The following is a 15,739-nucleotide window of genomic DNA, read 5'->3' on the forward strand; positions in this document are numbered from 1 at the left end:
TGGGTGCAAACACTTCGTCATAATCCTCAGTAGTTTGGGCAAAACCTTGTGCAACCAAACGTGCCTTATGGGTTATAGTTCCATCTACTCCCTTCTTTATTTTATATATCCATTTACAACCTATAGCTTGCTCACCAGGTGGCAGTTTTGCTTTCTCATAAACGTTAAGATCCTGCAAAGACTTCAACTCCCTGTTCATTGCAGCTTTCCATGATGCTTGTTCCTTTTCAGGATACATCCTGATCTCATCATAGTTAGAAGGTACTACACTAACTTGACATACTATACTTGCTTCATAGCGATCAGGTGGATGTCTGATACGCGTTGAATGCCAAGGAATTACAGGGCTTTGAATTTCTGTCTCCTTTCCTTCCTCTGATTCCTCTTTTATCTCCCCTATCTCCTCTTCATCTTTTATATTTACAGGAGATGCATTATCATTACTAGTTACGTTATCAGAGGAGTCCTCAAACACTAGAGGATCAGTATTAACAGTTACTTGCTCTAACCTATCCCAACCAACGTGCTCAAGGAACTTTGCACTAGCACTGTTATATACATTAGTTGTGCCTCGTTCCCAGAAACGATAGGATCTGTGGTTAGCTTCGTAACCTACGAAGTATAATTGCCTAGCCCTATGTTGGCCTTTACTCCTGAGTTGTGCAGGAATGTGGACCCAAGCTGGGGTGCCAAATGTGTGCAGGTAATCAAGGTTTGGTCTTCTACCATGCCATATTGTATATGGTATTTTACCAGTAGAAGTATTAACAACTATATTCAGAACATGGTTTGCACATTTTGCTGCCTCCCCCCACAGTCTATCTGTTAAGCCAGAATCTCTTAACATCGTTCTAATCATGGCTTGTAATGTTTGCCCACGTCTCTCAACAAATGCATTATGTTGTGGCCTATAAGGGGCTGAACGTTTATGCTCAATGCCAGCTGATTGTAGCATATCAACAAAATGCTTATTTGTAAATTCAGTGCCATTATCAGTAATTATGCACTGAACCTTTCTCTTTGTTTTTCTCTCCACGAACTTCAGCCAGTTTGCAAATTGTTGGAAAGTGTCTGCCTTTGACTTAAGCAGATAACAAAATCCATATCGAGAGTAGTGGTCCAATATACTTAAAACATAACATGACCCTCCTAAACTTGGTTTCATGGGTCCAATTAAATCAGCAAACACAACTTCCAAAGGTACAGTTGTTTTGAAGCTGTTTATCCTGTTTGCCGGAGTTGCCTTACTCTTTTCCTGATTACAGGCATTGCAATTCAAATACTTACTACATGGCTTCAGTTTAACTCCCTCTACTAATTCCACTGTTTTACGTAGTGAGTTAAAGTTTACATGCCCTAACCGCCTATGCAATAAATGTATACATTCATCATGTGGCTTCTTGTTCTCACATATTGAGTTAGCTTTAACTGTACTAACCTGGTTACTTGTGAGAACGAATAAACCATTTTTCAAATTAGCAGTTACACAGGTTCCATTCCTCTCAATAGTGCATTGCTCCCCTCTGAATGTTACCACAAACCCAACCTTAACCAATTCCCTTACAGATAACAGGTTGAATCTTAGTTTAGGTATATATAACATAGGTAACTGTTCATCAATGCATGGACAATAGGAATTACCTTCACCAGAGGCCTTCATCCTCCAACCATTGGCCAGTGAAACATATTGGTTGCTGTTTTTCATATTAACAAACCTCTTTTTCTCTTTAGTAATGCATTGTGAAGCCCCACTATCAACAACCCACAATTCATTATTTCTGGATGTTGGTTCACCAGAAATAGCCAAACCAATGCCCTTCTTAGCCTTTCCACTGCTATTTACATTCTGTTTTCTACCCTTTCTACAGAATTTGGCTATATGCCCTCTAGCCCCACAAGAATAACATTTCTTGACGTTGTAAGCAGTGGTGAATTGCTGCTTCTCTCGTGGCTGTGTTTCTCTCAGCTGGTCTCTGTCACGCCTCCTTCTGGACTCTTCCAGCAGTCTCCCAGTAATGTTAGTCAATGTCAGTTCCTCTCTGGTCAGGACTTCCAAAGAAGAAACATATCCATCATAACTCTCATCCAAAGATGACAGAATAATGTAGACCTGATGCAACTCTGAAAAAATCAGCTCCTTTTCATGAAGCTCTTGAAAAGTTGCCTTCATGTAATTTAAATGGGTCAGCATATCTCCATTCTTCTGCAGACGAGCCCTAAACAGCTTACGTGTAAGGTGTATATGTGCACCCACACTGTCTCGAACATAAAGCCTTCGCAAAACACCCCAACACCTAGCAGCAGACTCCTCACCACGAATATGGACAAGCTGCTGGTCATTCAGTGTTAGTCCAATAATGCAAAGAGCTTTCTCATTGCTACGTTTAAAGTTGTCTAACTTCTTTGCATCCTCTTCGTCATCTGGATCCCAAGCAGTAGTATCTGGTGGGTTATCTACAACAGCCCATAGTCCTTCCTTGCGCAAAAGCAAGCAGCATTTCGTGGACCAGGAAACATAGTTTGTCCCATCCAACCGGGTTATCCAGGAGATGCCTGACAACAGTTCCTGTGCCATTTTACACCAAATACAAACTCAGCTAGGAATACTGTGTGTACTTACTCTCAGTACAGGCCTGGGCCCATAACCAGTGTTATGGAATTTGTTGTGCAGAGGTCTCCTTGTGCTACCAAAGAGTTGCACAGACAAGGAAGGGCACTGAGAGCAGTAAAAATCACACACAGAAATACACTGAGTTCTAAAAGCAAAAAGTATTTTACTTTGAGGTGGTGTAAAAACAAAAATGCACAGTCAAAAATAAACAGTCCAAGTCATACACAATAGCAACAGTCCAAGGAGTAATCCAAACTACAAAGTCTTCTTACCGGTCCAGAGGTCAATACACAGTTCAGGTTTACAACAGTAGTAAACCAACAGCAGAGCAAAAAACAGTAACAGTAGAGATCAGTGAATTCAGAGAGAGAGAGAAGCTACGTTCCTAGCTTCCTCTTATGGCCATGAGAACACTTACACACCCATTGGCCAATTAACAACTTAAAGACATAGCATTATGGTTAATATATTTTCAACCCAACATTGTAGGCTAACACCATATGCCTAACATAGTTTCAAAAGAGATTTGATATACTTAAACTGATGTCCTAGGATATGTCACTAGAATCTCTTGCCTTAGATAATAGCACCCTGAAATTTAACATTATTTAGGTCAGTGATTCTCAACCTCAGCAACTTTTAAGATTTGTGGATCAACTCCCAAAATTTTCCATCTATTCCCTATAAATTTTAATAATATTTAATTAATTAAACAATTCAGATTGATTTTAATTAATAATTAATTTAAAATTAACAAGTTAACAATGAAAAGATTACGCACTCCTGAGATAGGTAATTATTTTATCCAGGGAGGAAAATACACATTTCTTCCTAGGAATTAATTATCTTTGACAGTGACCTTGCTATATATGGGAGTTGTGCCAGGCTTAAATCTGTGATTCCCCACAGTACCATGGGCCCTGCATGCTGTTTAAGAATCTGAATAAATTAATTATTGGCACAGATTCTGGTCCAAAAGTAAGGTTACCATTTTGGAGTTAAAATGCAAGACACTCCACACTTCATTCAACATCCTGGTTCTGAAAATTTCCCCGGCCTGTTGCTGTCAAGATACCCCTCTTCCCCACCACTCCAAGGGATCACTTTACTGTCCCCTCCATATAGTGACTGGTTCCTGTTTTTAAATATACCCTTGCTAGAAAACGGGAAGGAAGTTGCTGTCTTCCATGTTTTCCTATTTCCTGGCTAGTAGAAGCACAGAACAGCTACTCAAAGAGGACAGAATGATAGCAGTAGGGGGACCTGCTTAGTACTGTGAAAAGGTTAAGAAAGGTGTGGCACATAGCTTGGGGAAATTGTTTTTTCTTGGCAATAAGATAAAATTAATGAAAGAGAAAAGTGGTTAAGCCCGCTAATTTTTGCCTTTCAGAATTGTACAGTCTACAATGATACCATCATGGTGTGTTATGCTCCTTCCATTGATAATCCAGTCAAGAGCCCTTCAGAACTTGGTGATCGACCAGATGAGATTGGCTTTATTATGGACAATGTCCAAGCCTTGTTGATCATCAACAGAACTAACTTTATCTATTACCCAGATCCTGTCTTTGAACCTTTGCCATCTGGTATGTTGGAGCTCAAGCCAAGTTCTCCTCTTATTCTCAAGGTAATAATTTGTTCAACTTCATTTCTGCAGGTTTTAGAAACAAATTTTCTTCTTGAACATAGCTCCTGGTCTTATTAGATAAGTACTAGTTACACTGTAAGGTTAATATAGTGTTGTTCAGAATTCCCAGACCCATTCAGGGAAGGTTTTGTCCATTAAGCTGGACAAAGATCCTGGTACTCACAATGTACAAGTGTAGGATTGAAATTTAATTGCTAAGAAGAGGGGAAAAATATTGATTGATTCTTCCCATTACAGTATCAAAGACAGGAGAGGAGAACCACTGTAAGTACATAATCACTCTGATCACTTACTGGTCTTTCTCCTCGTCCAAGAATAAGCTATTGAACCTATCCTTTCAGTGGTTTGATATCTTTTCTTTCAATTCCTCATACTTCCTTTTCAAAGCTGAACAAAGTGATATGAATTAAAAAGATACGGTTGACTATAGCAGTAGCCTTGAAACTGAGAGATTGAGTTCTAGTCCATATGAATAAAAGCTGTCTAAGTAACTTTGGACCAGTGATTGTCTCATTCGAACTCACCTCAAAGGTTTATTGTTGTGGGGAAAATAGGAGGAGTATTCTGTATGTTTGCCAGATTGAGTTACTTATAAAGTAATAAAGGTGGGGTAAACATGAAATAAGAAAGTAAATAAATAAATAAATAAACCTGGCATGCTATTGTGCCATGGGGTCACAAAGAGTTGGACATGATTAAGTGACAGCAACAACAAACAACCTACTTTTATTCTTTTTAAAGGGCCGTAACCTAATCCCACCTGCATCTGGTAATTCCCGGTTAAACTACACTGTACTCATTGGTGACACTCCGTGTGCTCTTACTGTTTCTGAAACTCAACTGCTCTGCGAGTCCCCAAACCTCACAGGACAACATAAAGTGACGGTAAGGCAAGTCAGGCATGTCCCTGTTTGTGCTTTTGTGTTACCTGGGCAGGCTTATAATAAGCACCAAGTGCTTATTTTATTTTTCTTGCTAAAAGAATTATGACATTGCAAAGATTGCAGAATGTAGGCATTTTCCTTTGAATTTTGTCACTCTTCCCTCCTTCCCTTTCCAAATATAAATTCTGCCATTTGAGGAACTATGCTGTTTATCTATTTGTATTATATTGCTTGCTTAGTTTGGTGGGTAACTTTTTATATTGATTATGTGCTGTCAGTTTGGCATTGAATTTTGGCAGCCATAGAGACAGACCTTCTCCAAGATGATTTGTCCCCAGCCTGGTCTATCAGATCTCCCCATGGTGTACCTTTCACTATTGTAAATAAAACTGTTTACCTTGCTACTGTCATCCTCTTCTTTTTCCTTCCACCTTTTCCAGCATTATGGATGTCTCAAGAGAACTGGGTCTTTGGCACAATATGTTCAAAATATGATCATTTCAGCCTGGTCATTTATTCCTCTAATGAGGGCTCTGTGTTGATTTGTTCTATGACCATTTGCTTCTTTTCTTGGACATTCATGGTATTTTCAGGAATCAAAACCAGAGTTTAAAAGAGTCAATACACTTTCTGTCCTTTTACTGCACAATCCAATTTTCACTTCCATCTATCGTCATTGGGGAAGTCATTATTACGTAATTCTGAAGTTATTAGTTACAGATATGTCATAGCATCCAATATTTTTCCCAAGGCTTTCATTGCTTCCGAACCAAGTTCTTGTTTGAGGCATAGATATTCCACCTCAGGAATTCTTAACTGTACTTGAGGAAGGAATGCTGGAGTAATTACGTAATTCAATTTTTTAAACAAAGTGGCTTAGTAGTTCCCAAGTTATGATGCAGATCATAATGTAGTCACCCTTCAGATTCTCATTGGGTGATTTTGCACAATCCTTGTTTCAAAATTATCACTCAAAAATTTACATGTTATACAAAATGGCAGGAGTTAGAAAAGTTGCTTACAAAGGCAAACACATTTGTGCATAAGTTTAAAACAGTCATAATAATGTGGCTACTTGACAAAATTGACTTATGTCTGCATTTATGCAAAACTTAAATGGATCATAAAGGTAAAGGTAAAGGTTCCCCCGCACATGCGTGCTAGTCGTTTCCGACTCTAGGGGCCGGTGCTCATCTCCGTTTCAAAGCCGAAGAGCCAGCGCTTGTCCGATGATGTCTCCGTGGTCATGTGGCTGGCATGACTAGACGCCAAAGGCACACGGAACGCTATTACCTTCCCACCGTAGTGGTCCCTATTTTTCTACTTGCATTTTTACGTGCTTTCGAACTGCTAGGTTGGCAGAAGCTGGGACGAGTAACAGGCGCTTACTCTGTTACGTGGCACTTGGGATTCGACCCGCCAAACTGCCGACCTTCTGATCAACAAGCTCAGCGTCCTAACCGACCGAGCCACCGCGTCCCTTAATTGGATCATAAACTTGATTTAATTTTTTAAATATTGTTGGCTTCAGAGGGAAAAAGAAAAATGTTATTTATCTCTCAATTTTTTACCTGTTCTTTCTTTGTACACAACAACATCTGTATGAATTATATAAGATTAGCTTTTAGTACAACAATTCTGACTTAACTCTGGAGTTCATTATAGCCTTGAATTTTCGAAAAGGACCCCAAACATTTCTTCCTCCACGTCCCTCATCCATCAGAGGAGTGTACTTTTCATCCCATGTATTATTATAATGTTATTTGAATGAGATATCAGACTTGATGTTTACTCCTTTCAGGCATCAGCAATTGCCTGCGTATATCTATATCTCATCTAATCTCCTTTCTGGCAGTGTGAGGCTTAACCTACAGTATCTTTAAGTATATTTAAGGTGCTGGTTCTTACCTATAAAGCCCTACATGGCTTAGGTCCAGGATATTTGCAGGACTGTCTGCTGCCAGGAATGACTGCCCATCGCCCTGTGCGCTCACACAGGGAGGGCCTCCTCAGGGTGCCGTCGGCCAGACAATGTTGACTGGTGACCCCCAGGGGGAGGACCTTCTCTGTGGGGGCACCTGCCCTTTGGAATCAACTCCCCTTGGAGCTCCGGATGGCCCCGGATCTCCGTTCCTTTCGTCGCGATCTTAAAACATGTCTTTTTCAATAGGCCGACCTGGACTGATGGAAGGGAGGTTTTCTTAATTTTGTTTTATTGTGATTTTAATTAGACTATTTATGGGATAATTTGATTTAATACCTTTTAATCTTTGTACTTTGTGTTTTTATCATTGTTAGCCACCCTGAGTCCTTTGGGAGATAGGGCGGCAAAGAAATCCCATACATACATACATACATACATACATACATACATACATACATACATACATACATAAATCAGTCAGTCAGTCAGTCAGTCAATCTCACCACTGTTCTTTCCTGTTCCTACATTTGCTTCCCTCTAAAGATAGCAGCCAGTGTTAGCTAGAAGGTGGGCATAGTAAGGTACAACAAACTGTAGTAATAGCGTTCTTTCTGAGTACAAAGAATCTCTGGGCTATTACTAGAATAAAAATCAGTGTGGCAAGTATATTTATAAAGGAGAATATTTGTAGCTCGGGGTTGACATGAGGAGTCCTTGGTGCTCTCTGAGCTTGCTTGTTTCTTGCAGATGTTTCATTACCCAAATTAGGTAATATCATCATTAGCACTGAAGATGTTACCTAGTTTGGGTAATGAAACCTCTGCAAGAAAACAAGCAAGCTCTGAGAGCACCAAGGACTCTGCAAGTGTATTTTTCTTCTTAGTGATAAAATATGTACAAATTAAAAGAAGGAGCCTTATCCTGCAGTGACAATAGATCTGACCACCAGCTGGAAAAGTATATGTTGATAATGTCTTTATGACAATAGTTCTTTTCAATATTTTGAAACTGGGCAATCTCCTCAATTGCCCGATTTCAAAATATGCTCAGTTTCCTTGTCTACTAATAAAAAGAATAAAAGTCTTTCTTTAGTGTAAGAGAGCCCCAGTTGATAGTATTATGTCTTTTTCTCCCTTTGTGTCTTCCAGATTAAGGCTGGGGGGTTTGAGTTCTCACCGGGGACACTGCTGATCTATTCTGACAACCTGTTGACTTTGCCAGCCATTATTGGCATTGGTGGAGGAGGCGGTCTTCTCTTGCTTATCATCATAATTGTCCTTATTGCATACAAACGAAAGTCTCGAGATGCTGACCGTACCCTCAAACGTCTCCAGCTGCAAATGGACAACTTGGAATCACGTGTGGCCTTGGAATGCAAGGAAGGTGAGGATGCCTGCTGCCATTCTGTCATTTATATTGTTGTCAGTCCATTACTATAAGAAGAAGAGAAAAAAAACTGCAGGTAGAAGGTGGTTTCAGCGTTTCCCATTGCAGCACTGCTTTCCTTTCCATTTCCTTTCTTGTTGTTTTTTAAAGCACTTAACATATCATATTAGATACTAAATGAATGAATCTTCCACCATCATGGGCAGATTGAGGTTTCCCTTATGGGTCTCTGTAGCATTCTACCCAGTTTAGTTTCTGTGATTTAGTTGTTCAGATAACACTAAAACTTCTTTCCTTCGGAGGACCGACTATTAGATTTGCAGGCTATAACCATATGAAGCAATCACATCAGGTAGAGATTCTTTTTTCCCTGTCCACATCAGACAGTTTCAACTGGCCATAAAGCAATGCATAAGTTTAATTTAGAATTTATTTTCATTTTTTTAAATGATTCATCCATATAATGCAAAATAAATGTCTGTAGCTGAAACAAATCACGTTTCTTCTGTAAGCTATCTGGATGATACATTATCTGGAAACCATAGAACCATACAATTTTCAGGGAAGAAAATCAGAATAGAAATGCAATGTTGCAAGGATATTAACCATAATATTATGGTTCATAAATGCCCTAATTACAGGTAACGTTATATTACTAAACAAAAATCACAGTAACATGCTTTTCTCACAATGTTACAGAAAATTACTGCCTATACATTCTTGGTCACTCTGCTGTTTTTCACTGAAAGACCTGTTTCATTTGTTTTTACAGTCAGTGTGGTACAGTAAATGTCAGAGTGGGTGTAAGGACACTTACATTCAGACTTGCTTTGGGTGAAACAGTATTATAACTATAATACCTGGAGTGCAAACATTTGGATATCTGGGATTTTGTGGCTCTATAGCATGGGTTCTCAACATTTCAAGTGCCATATCTCCCTAAAATAATAAATACATTTCTTCAATATCTCCCTCTCCCATTAATAGAATAATTTCACTGGAGTTCAAGTTAATTAAGAAATAACTACACCACTTACATTTGAAATTAAATCTTTATATATCACAGAATTTTTCAGATACTGTGATTGCTATCATGTTCTTTGCCTCTTCCTAAAGCTAAAATAAATTCCTTTTCCAATCATGAATCTCACAAAATCTCCTCAGTGGAAATGTGTTAAAAAAGAGAGAAGGCTGCAAAAATCCTGCCAACTGAAATATTTCTTAATATATCGCCAAGATACATTGAGACAGATTCCTCATTTTCTTCTTTTACTTCCTCATTTTGAGCCAGTAAATGAGTCTCTTCAGTGATAATTAAGGAGCCTACACGTGGGTGTTTTAAAATAGTCTTCTGGGTGATTCTTGTCAGTCTGGGGATCGACTATTATCAAACCATAACTGCCCACTGCAGACTTGTGCAGGCAAAGCAGGAAGCAAAGCTGAGACTGACTTTCAACAATCCTTCCATTTGCAAAGGAAGCCAGCAACTGGCTTGCACAAAGTGGGAGCAAAGCCTAGACTGAGATCTGTTTGTGTTCCTACTTTGCCCAATCAGAATGTAAAATGTTTTGGAATTGCCACTTAGAGTTGATCATGGCACTTCGGGCAGGGGGCTCACAACTCACAATTTGAGCACACCTGCCTTTCCGTATCTCAGCATTACTTAGAACACGAGAAATAAAATGTATATTCGCTCTGAGAACAAGCTCTAAAAATTAATATTAAAGATGTTGCTCAACAGCTAAAACAGTGCAGTAAAACAGAAAGTTATATAGGTGTACATTATATGTTGTTCTGAAAAGGATAAGAATGGATCTTTTCCACCAATGTTAACAGCCTACAACGTTATTGCCAAATAATGAGTAATGATCAGATTTGTACTGCTTCCAGTTTTGTTACCATGTTATATGAACATGAATAGGAAGCAATTTAAGAAAAAAAAACTTTAGTGTGGTTTCCTCCAGGTATATTGTAACTGTAATTACCAGAATTCCCTTGTACCATTGGCCATTCTGACTGGGGAATCTGATTGGCAGGGCAGCCATCATATGGCAGGTAGGTACATGCTGATTTAAAAAACCTAGGAACCAGGTTTATGCTGCACCTGGCATCATAGCTTTTTCAACCTCCAAAGCTTCTGTAAGCTTAGACACTGCTTTGAGGTCAGACGAGGCAATTTTATTGAATATTTTGTTTAGTACAGATGGAAGGAACTTAGCAAGGTTTCAAGAGGAAAAGTTTTAAAGGAAGAGAGAGGTCTGCTTGTGAAAGACGTGGGTCTCTCATTATGTGACAGACAGATGCTGAGAAATTGGACAGAATATTGTTTCTGATCCTGCTGATAAAACCTAATTGCCCATTATCACCACAAGCCAATGCCTGGGGCTTTGACCCTGCCAACTGCAAGTTGGCCCAGAAGCTGCTATAGAAGCAGACTCCTAAAATTAGATAATAAAAAAAGGAAGTATGAAAAAAAAGCCCCGTAGATAGAAATAGTGACAGAGTGATTGGAGAAGGAGGGAGGGAGTACAAGGAAAGGATTTTGCCTTGTCTTCCCGTAGCTGGCAGATAAAAGGATCTGCTTTTAATTAAAAGCTGCAGTATCTTCCCTGCCTTTTCTCTTCTGTAGTCCCACTAGTTACAGATAAGATAGTGCGCCTTTCAAACTGACTGTTTTTTCTCATCAAACTGATCAGCCTTCAGCCCTCTGCCATTTCTAGCTTCCTTTTAAAGTGCCATTAATTTGATTTCTACCCCCCCATTCCTCTCCTCCTTCAACTAAAGTCCCCCTCCCCAGCTTTAGAACTCAAAAAGCAAACAACCTGGCTTGTTGTAGGTGATTTTAAAGCTGTAGGGTGTGCCCTATTTTTCTTGTGAACAACCCAGCCAAAAACCACATCCCAACAGAAGAGGATATCTGTAGCTCAAAGTTGAACTGTGGAGTGTTTGGTGCCCTCTGAACTTAGTAGTTTGCTTGCAGACATTTCATTACACCCAACTAAGTAACATCAGTGTGAGTCAGGTCCAGGTTTCCTCCTTGTTTACATAACAGGGCAACCTACTGTATATAAACAGGAAGCAAACCCCATTGATGATATTACCTGGTTGGGAATTGAAACATCTGCAAGCAAACGACTAGGTTCAGTAACCACCAAGGGCTCCATAAGTAAGTAAGTATCACCAAATGGTTGTTCCATTTGAAAGATGGGGAAGAAGGGGAGAGAATCACTTTTCCTTTGTCTAGTCTACTCTTCCTTAAAGAAAAAAAAATCTGCCTTGATTTTTTTAGTACCTTTTTGTATATCCAGGTCTACCACTTTATTCTTCAGTGTCAGAAGGCTAAACTATTTTCATTGAAGAAACACCTACTGGTTGAGTTTTGGGAACATGAACCCTCTAGGTTCTCTTTTCATACTTAAGTAAGTTATGATGCTACTTGAATGAATTCATTATATTTCCACTTTAAATAATATTTTACCTGACAGTACAATTGGTACTGTTAGTCCGTTGAGTTCTTGAAAGGAAGGTTTATCTGGGCAACTATTTTAATCTGCTGTTTCCTCCCCAGCTTTTGCTGAGCTGCAGACTGATATCCATGAGCTGACCAATGACTTGGATGGGGCTGGCATCCCCTTTTTGGATTATTGTACTTATGCCATGAGAGTCCTCTTTCCAGGAATAGAAGACCATCCTGTCCTGAAAGAAATGGAGGTGTGGTAATGGGTGTATATGTGTCTGCTTGGATAATCTTTAATGTTGCATTAATTTCTTGAGCTTTGTGGGGTTAGGCTTTGAGGAAGAAGGATTTGTTTGTGTGTTTTTTTGGCTGCAGCAGTTCTCTTCTAATATATCTATACTCTTATTTTTTTTGTGTGTTATTTGTGTCTATTGATGTTTCTCTGCCTTAGGATATTGATTTAGACTAACCTGATCTCAAAATCATCAATATCCCATGATTCTTAATTTCCCATTACCCATAAAGATTTGCTAAAGAAGGTACATTCAAGATGTTGATTCTTAAACAAGCTTAAGGGATTGCTTGTTTTAGAGGCCAAGTAGTGTGGATGTTAGTAGGATAACTATAATGTTCTCACCAAGGAAGGTTGTTTATAATTTTTCATAATATATCCATACTTTGAAGAGACTAATCTCACAGCATTTCTTAAATGCTGGATCCAACCATAGGCATTTTTGTATTCGGTGGAGGTAGGTATTATAAAACCCTCACAGAGAATATGCCAATATTGGATCAATCAACTCTAAATGTCTTCCAGGGGTTTCAAACTGCAAGTTCTTGAACTCTAGCCCTCACTGCCAGGGACATGATTTATGAGCATTATGATCAAACATCCACATGATAGCAGATTTTGGCTTCTGCATTTATAGCTAGTTCGAAGATAAAAAATTGATTGATTATTGTGGAGCACTTTTTCAGGGGTTCTCCTCTTTCTATAAAATATGGCACATAAGGACTTCGCAAACATGACAAACATCTTGTCAAGTAAGCCATTTAGTTTTACTGAAAGAGAGCTGAAGATTGGAGAAATTGACATGAGCTATGGTAGCTAGCAAAACTGCGTCTTCCAACAGTCATGACTGAGCCCTCACTAAATCACTCCTGCTATTGCTTTATTCTTGTATTCCTTCTAAACTGCGGAGCATGGAGACTAATTCAGCCATTATTGCCTTGATTCTAATGAGAATAGGAAGTATCAGTTCTACAGACAGCATTGCTTGATAGCAACTTGGAGAATTGAGTAGCACCTTTTAAAAATGTTAATAGGTAGGTCAAATAGGGTAAGCAAAGAGGGAGCCATAGGAAAGCAGTAAGTGGATCATAAAGTTGTTGCTAAGGTCAGTTCAAGTGGTAAGATTTTAAGCAAAGAGTAAGAGAATGAAAATTAGTTAAAGGCAGAGAACAACAGAAGCCTCTTGCTGACAGCAGAATCTCATTGAAAAGTGGCACAATAAAAAACCAGTTAAATTTCAAAAATCATTCAAGTAGATGTTGTTCTATTATGGTGTTGTCCAGAGACGAGTTTGTACAGCAGTGCTTCTATGGCATGGGCATTACTCCCATGTCCATCAGTCTCCTTTGTGAGATTACAATATGGGGTTGTTTCTAGTTGCGTTGTCTTAAGAATAAGCTTTGAGTGTTTGTGGATTTTTGCTACTTTTAGCAGATTTTTTTGTTTGCTTGTTTTTTCCTTTGGAAGGCATGGATTGCTGAGCTGTTCTTTGCCTCTGGATTTTGCTAACCAATCCATTTAGAATTCTCTCCAAATGATTTCTCATTAATTGGAGATTGACTAAAAAGTAAAAAAAAAATCATGCATAATATCACTTTGTTTGTTTGTTTGTTTGTTTATTTTCTTTCCTAGACAGGACTCAGAAAATTTTCAAAATTGCTTACAAAATATTAAAAGGTAAATGCTGTGAATACTGAGAGCCAATGTGATGTTGTGGTTAAGGTGCTAGATTAAAAACATGAGTCCTAAGTCATGGAAGCCAGAGACTTTGTTTATTTGGTTTATCTGTTTCTTTGGGCCATTCTCCCTCTTTTAGCCCTAGACCAGGAAGTCGAAAATCATCTATCTACCAACTGATCCTGGATCATCATGGTAGATTACATTTGTTAACCTTCAGAAAAGAAGCCTTCATTTGCAGTGGACTATATTGGATTAATAATTACAGTAACAATTGTAACTTTGAATACTGAAATCAGTGATTAAACACCAGGTGATTAGAGGGTAAATGCAAGTTTCTGTAGTGTAGGGGCACGTCCTTGCTTTCTTCTGACAATTGGGGAATCCTTAGAAGACCTTTTCTTGAAGATCTTGACAGGAAAGAGACTGCCATAAGTAGTTAAGTCTATTAGAGTTTTAAGGGTTTGTATATCACTTTTATTTTTTCCCTTAAAAATTGTACAAAAAGCAGTTGAAGGCAAAATACATTAATTTCATTTACAATTAGTCAAAAAATATATAATTTAAACTCAAAAGAAATTTTAAAAAGGAAAAATTACATACAATTTCAATTTCTCTGTTTTTCTACAATATCAGAAATGGTAAAATTGCCTTTATAAAATCATTGCAATTAATTTTTGAGCAACAAATTAAACAGACTATAGTGAATAATATTGTCCCTTTTCTCTCTCTAATGCTAGCCAGTTCAAAGGCTGAGAAACACATTTCTCTATAGACTGTCAGGACACAATTCAGAAAAAGAGACTAGAATATTGCAAAATGTGCTCCCAAAGTCAATCCTAGGAGATGGTTAGTAGGATACAATGACTGATGGTACCAAAAATCTAAGAGGGCTAGGCCAACTCCATATCTGGCTTTTGATGAAGATAGTTTACCAAGAGTACCACAGCTGCTTCAGTACTGTACAGTATTCTGCCTATTATAGGGTCCAGATAATTATCCAGACACACCTGGAGCTGCAGTGCTACCTCCTGTTACCGATTTTAATTTTATTTTAATCAACTAGTAGGGGCAAGCTGAATAAGCACATGGTACCCATAATTCTCTGCATTGCCTACATCCTTCAGATCTACAAGCTGGAAAGAATCCAAGATAGCAGGATAAGAAGCTGCCAAAGTTACCTGCTTTTGACTTGCTCTATCCCTGAAGTCCCAGTTGAGATAGATCTAATTAATTTTCTCTGGAAAGAATGATGCAAATTATTTACTGGGAGTTACTGAGTATTCTGGTTCCTCCTACTCCTAAATCTTGCTAAAGTATGAAAAGTATGAAAAGCAATAATAATAATAAAAAGAAATAAATACCCCTTGCTGCTTCAGTTGTTATAGGTTAGGCCTTGGTGGAGCAGTGGGCTAATGCCTCCTTAAGTAACACCAGCTGTCTGCAATTAGTGCAGGTTCACATCCCACCAGGCTCAAGGTTGACTCAGCCTTCCATCCTTCCGAGGTAGGTAAAATGAGGACCCAGATTGTTGGGGGCAATTAAGCTGACTTTGTAATAATGCCGCTTGGGGTGTGTGTGAAAGCCCTAATAAGCAGGCATATACATAGAATGAAGGCTACTGCTAAGCTTGTAAGCCGCCCTGAGTCTTTGGAGAAGGGCGGGATATAAATGGAATAAAAATAAAAATAAAATAAAATAGGCCTCCATTTAGACCACACTCTTTTCAGTTTGATAAGTAAGATTTCCTCTAGGGCCAGAGTTTTAACAAACAAGGTAGAAAAGTCCTAAGCATATTCACATGACAATCCAGATCTACCTGTGGTCTGCTTTGAATTATTTATTTAATCCTATACCCAT

At 38.6% G+C, this 15,739-nt stretch overlaps 1 protein-coding gene across 1 annotated transcript in view; it reads left to right on the top strand.

Annotated features, from left to right (window-relative positions):
• The window catches only part of PLXNA1 (plexin A1), a 408,858-nt gene that overhangs the window by 336,595 nt on the left and 56,524 nt on the right, over nt 1-15,739 (top strand). Inside the window, exons 18-21 of the mRNA XM_081315906.1 lie at nt 4,002-4,238; nt 5,001-5,144; nt 8,216-8,450; nt 12,022-12,164. Coding sequence (XP_081172032.1) covers nt 4,002-4,238; nt 5,001-5,144; nt 8,216-8,450; nt 12,022-12,164 — 759 coding nt within the window. The remainder of the gene's footprint in view (nt 1-4,001; nt 4,239-5,000; nt 5,145-8,215; nt 8,451-12,021; nt 12,165-15,739) is intronic.

This window comes from Vipera berus (assembly GCF_964194415.1).
Source record: "Vipera berus genome assembly, chromosome: 2".
NCBI classification, from domain to species: Eukaryota; Metazoa; Chordata; class Lepidosauria; order Squamata; family Viperidae; genus Vipera; species Vipera berus.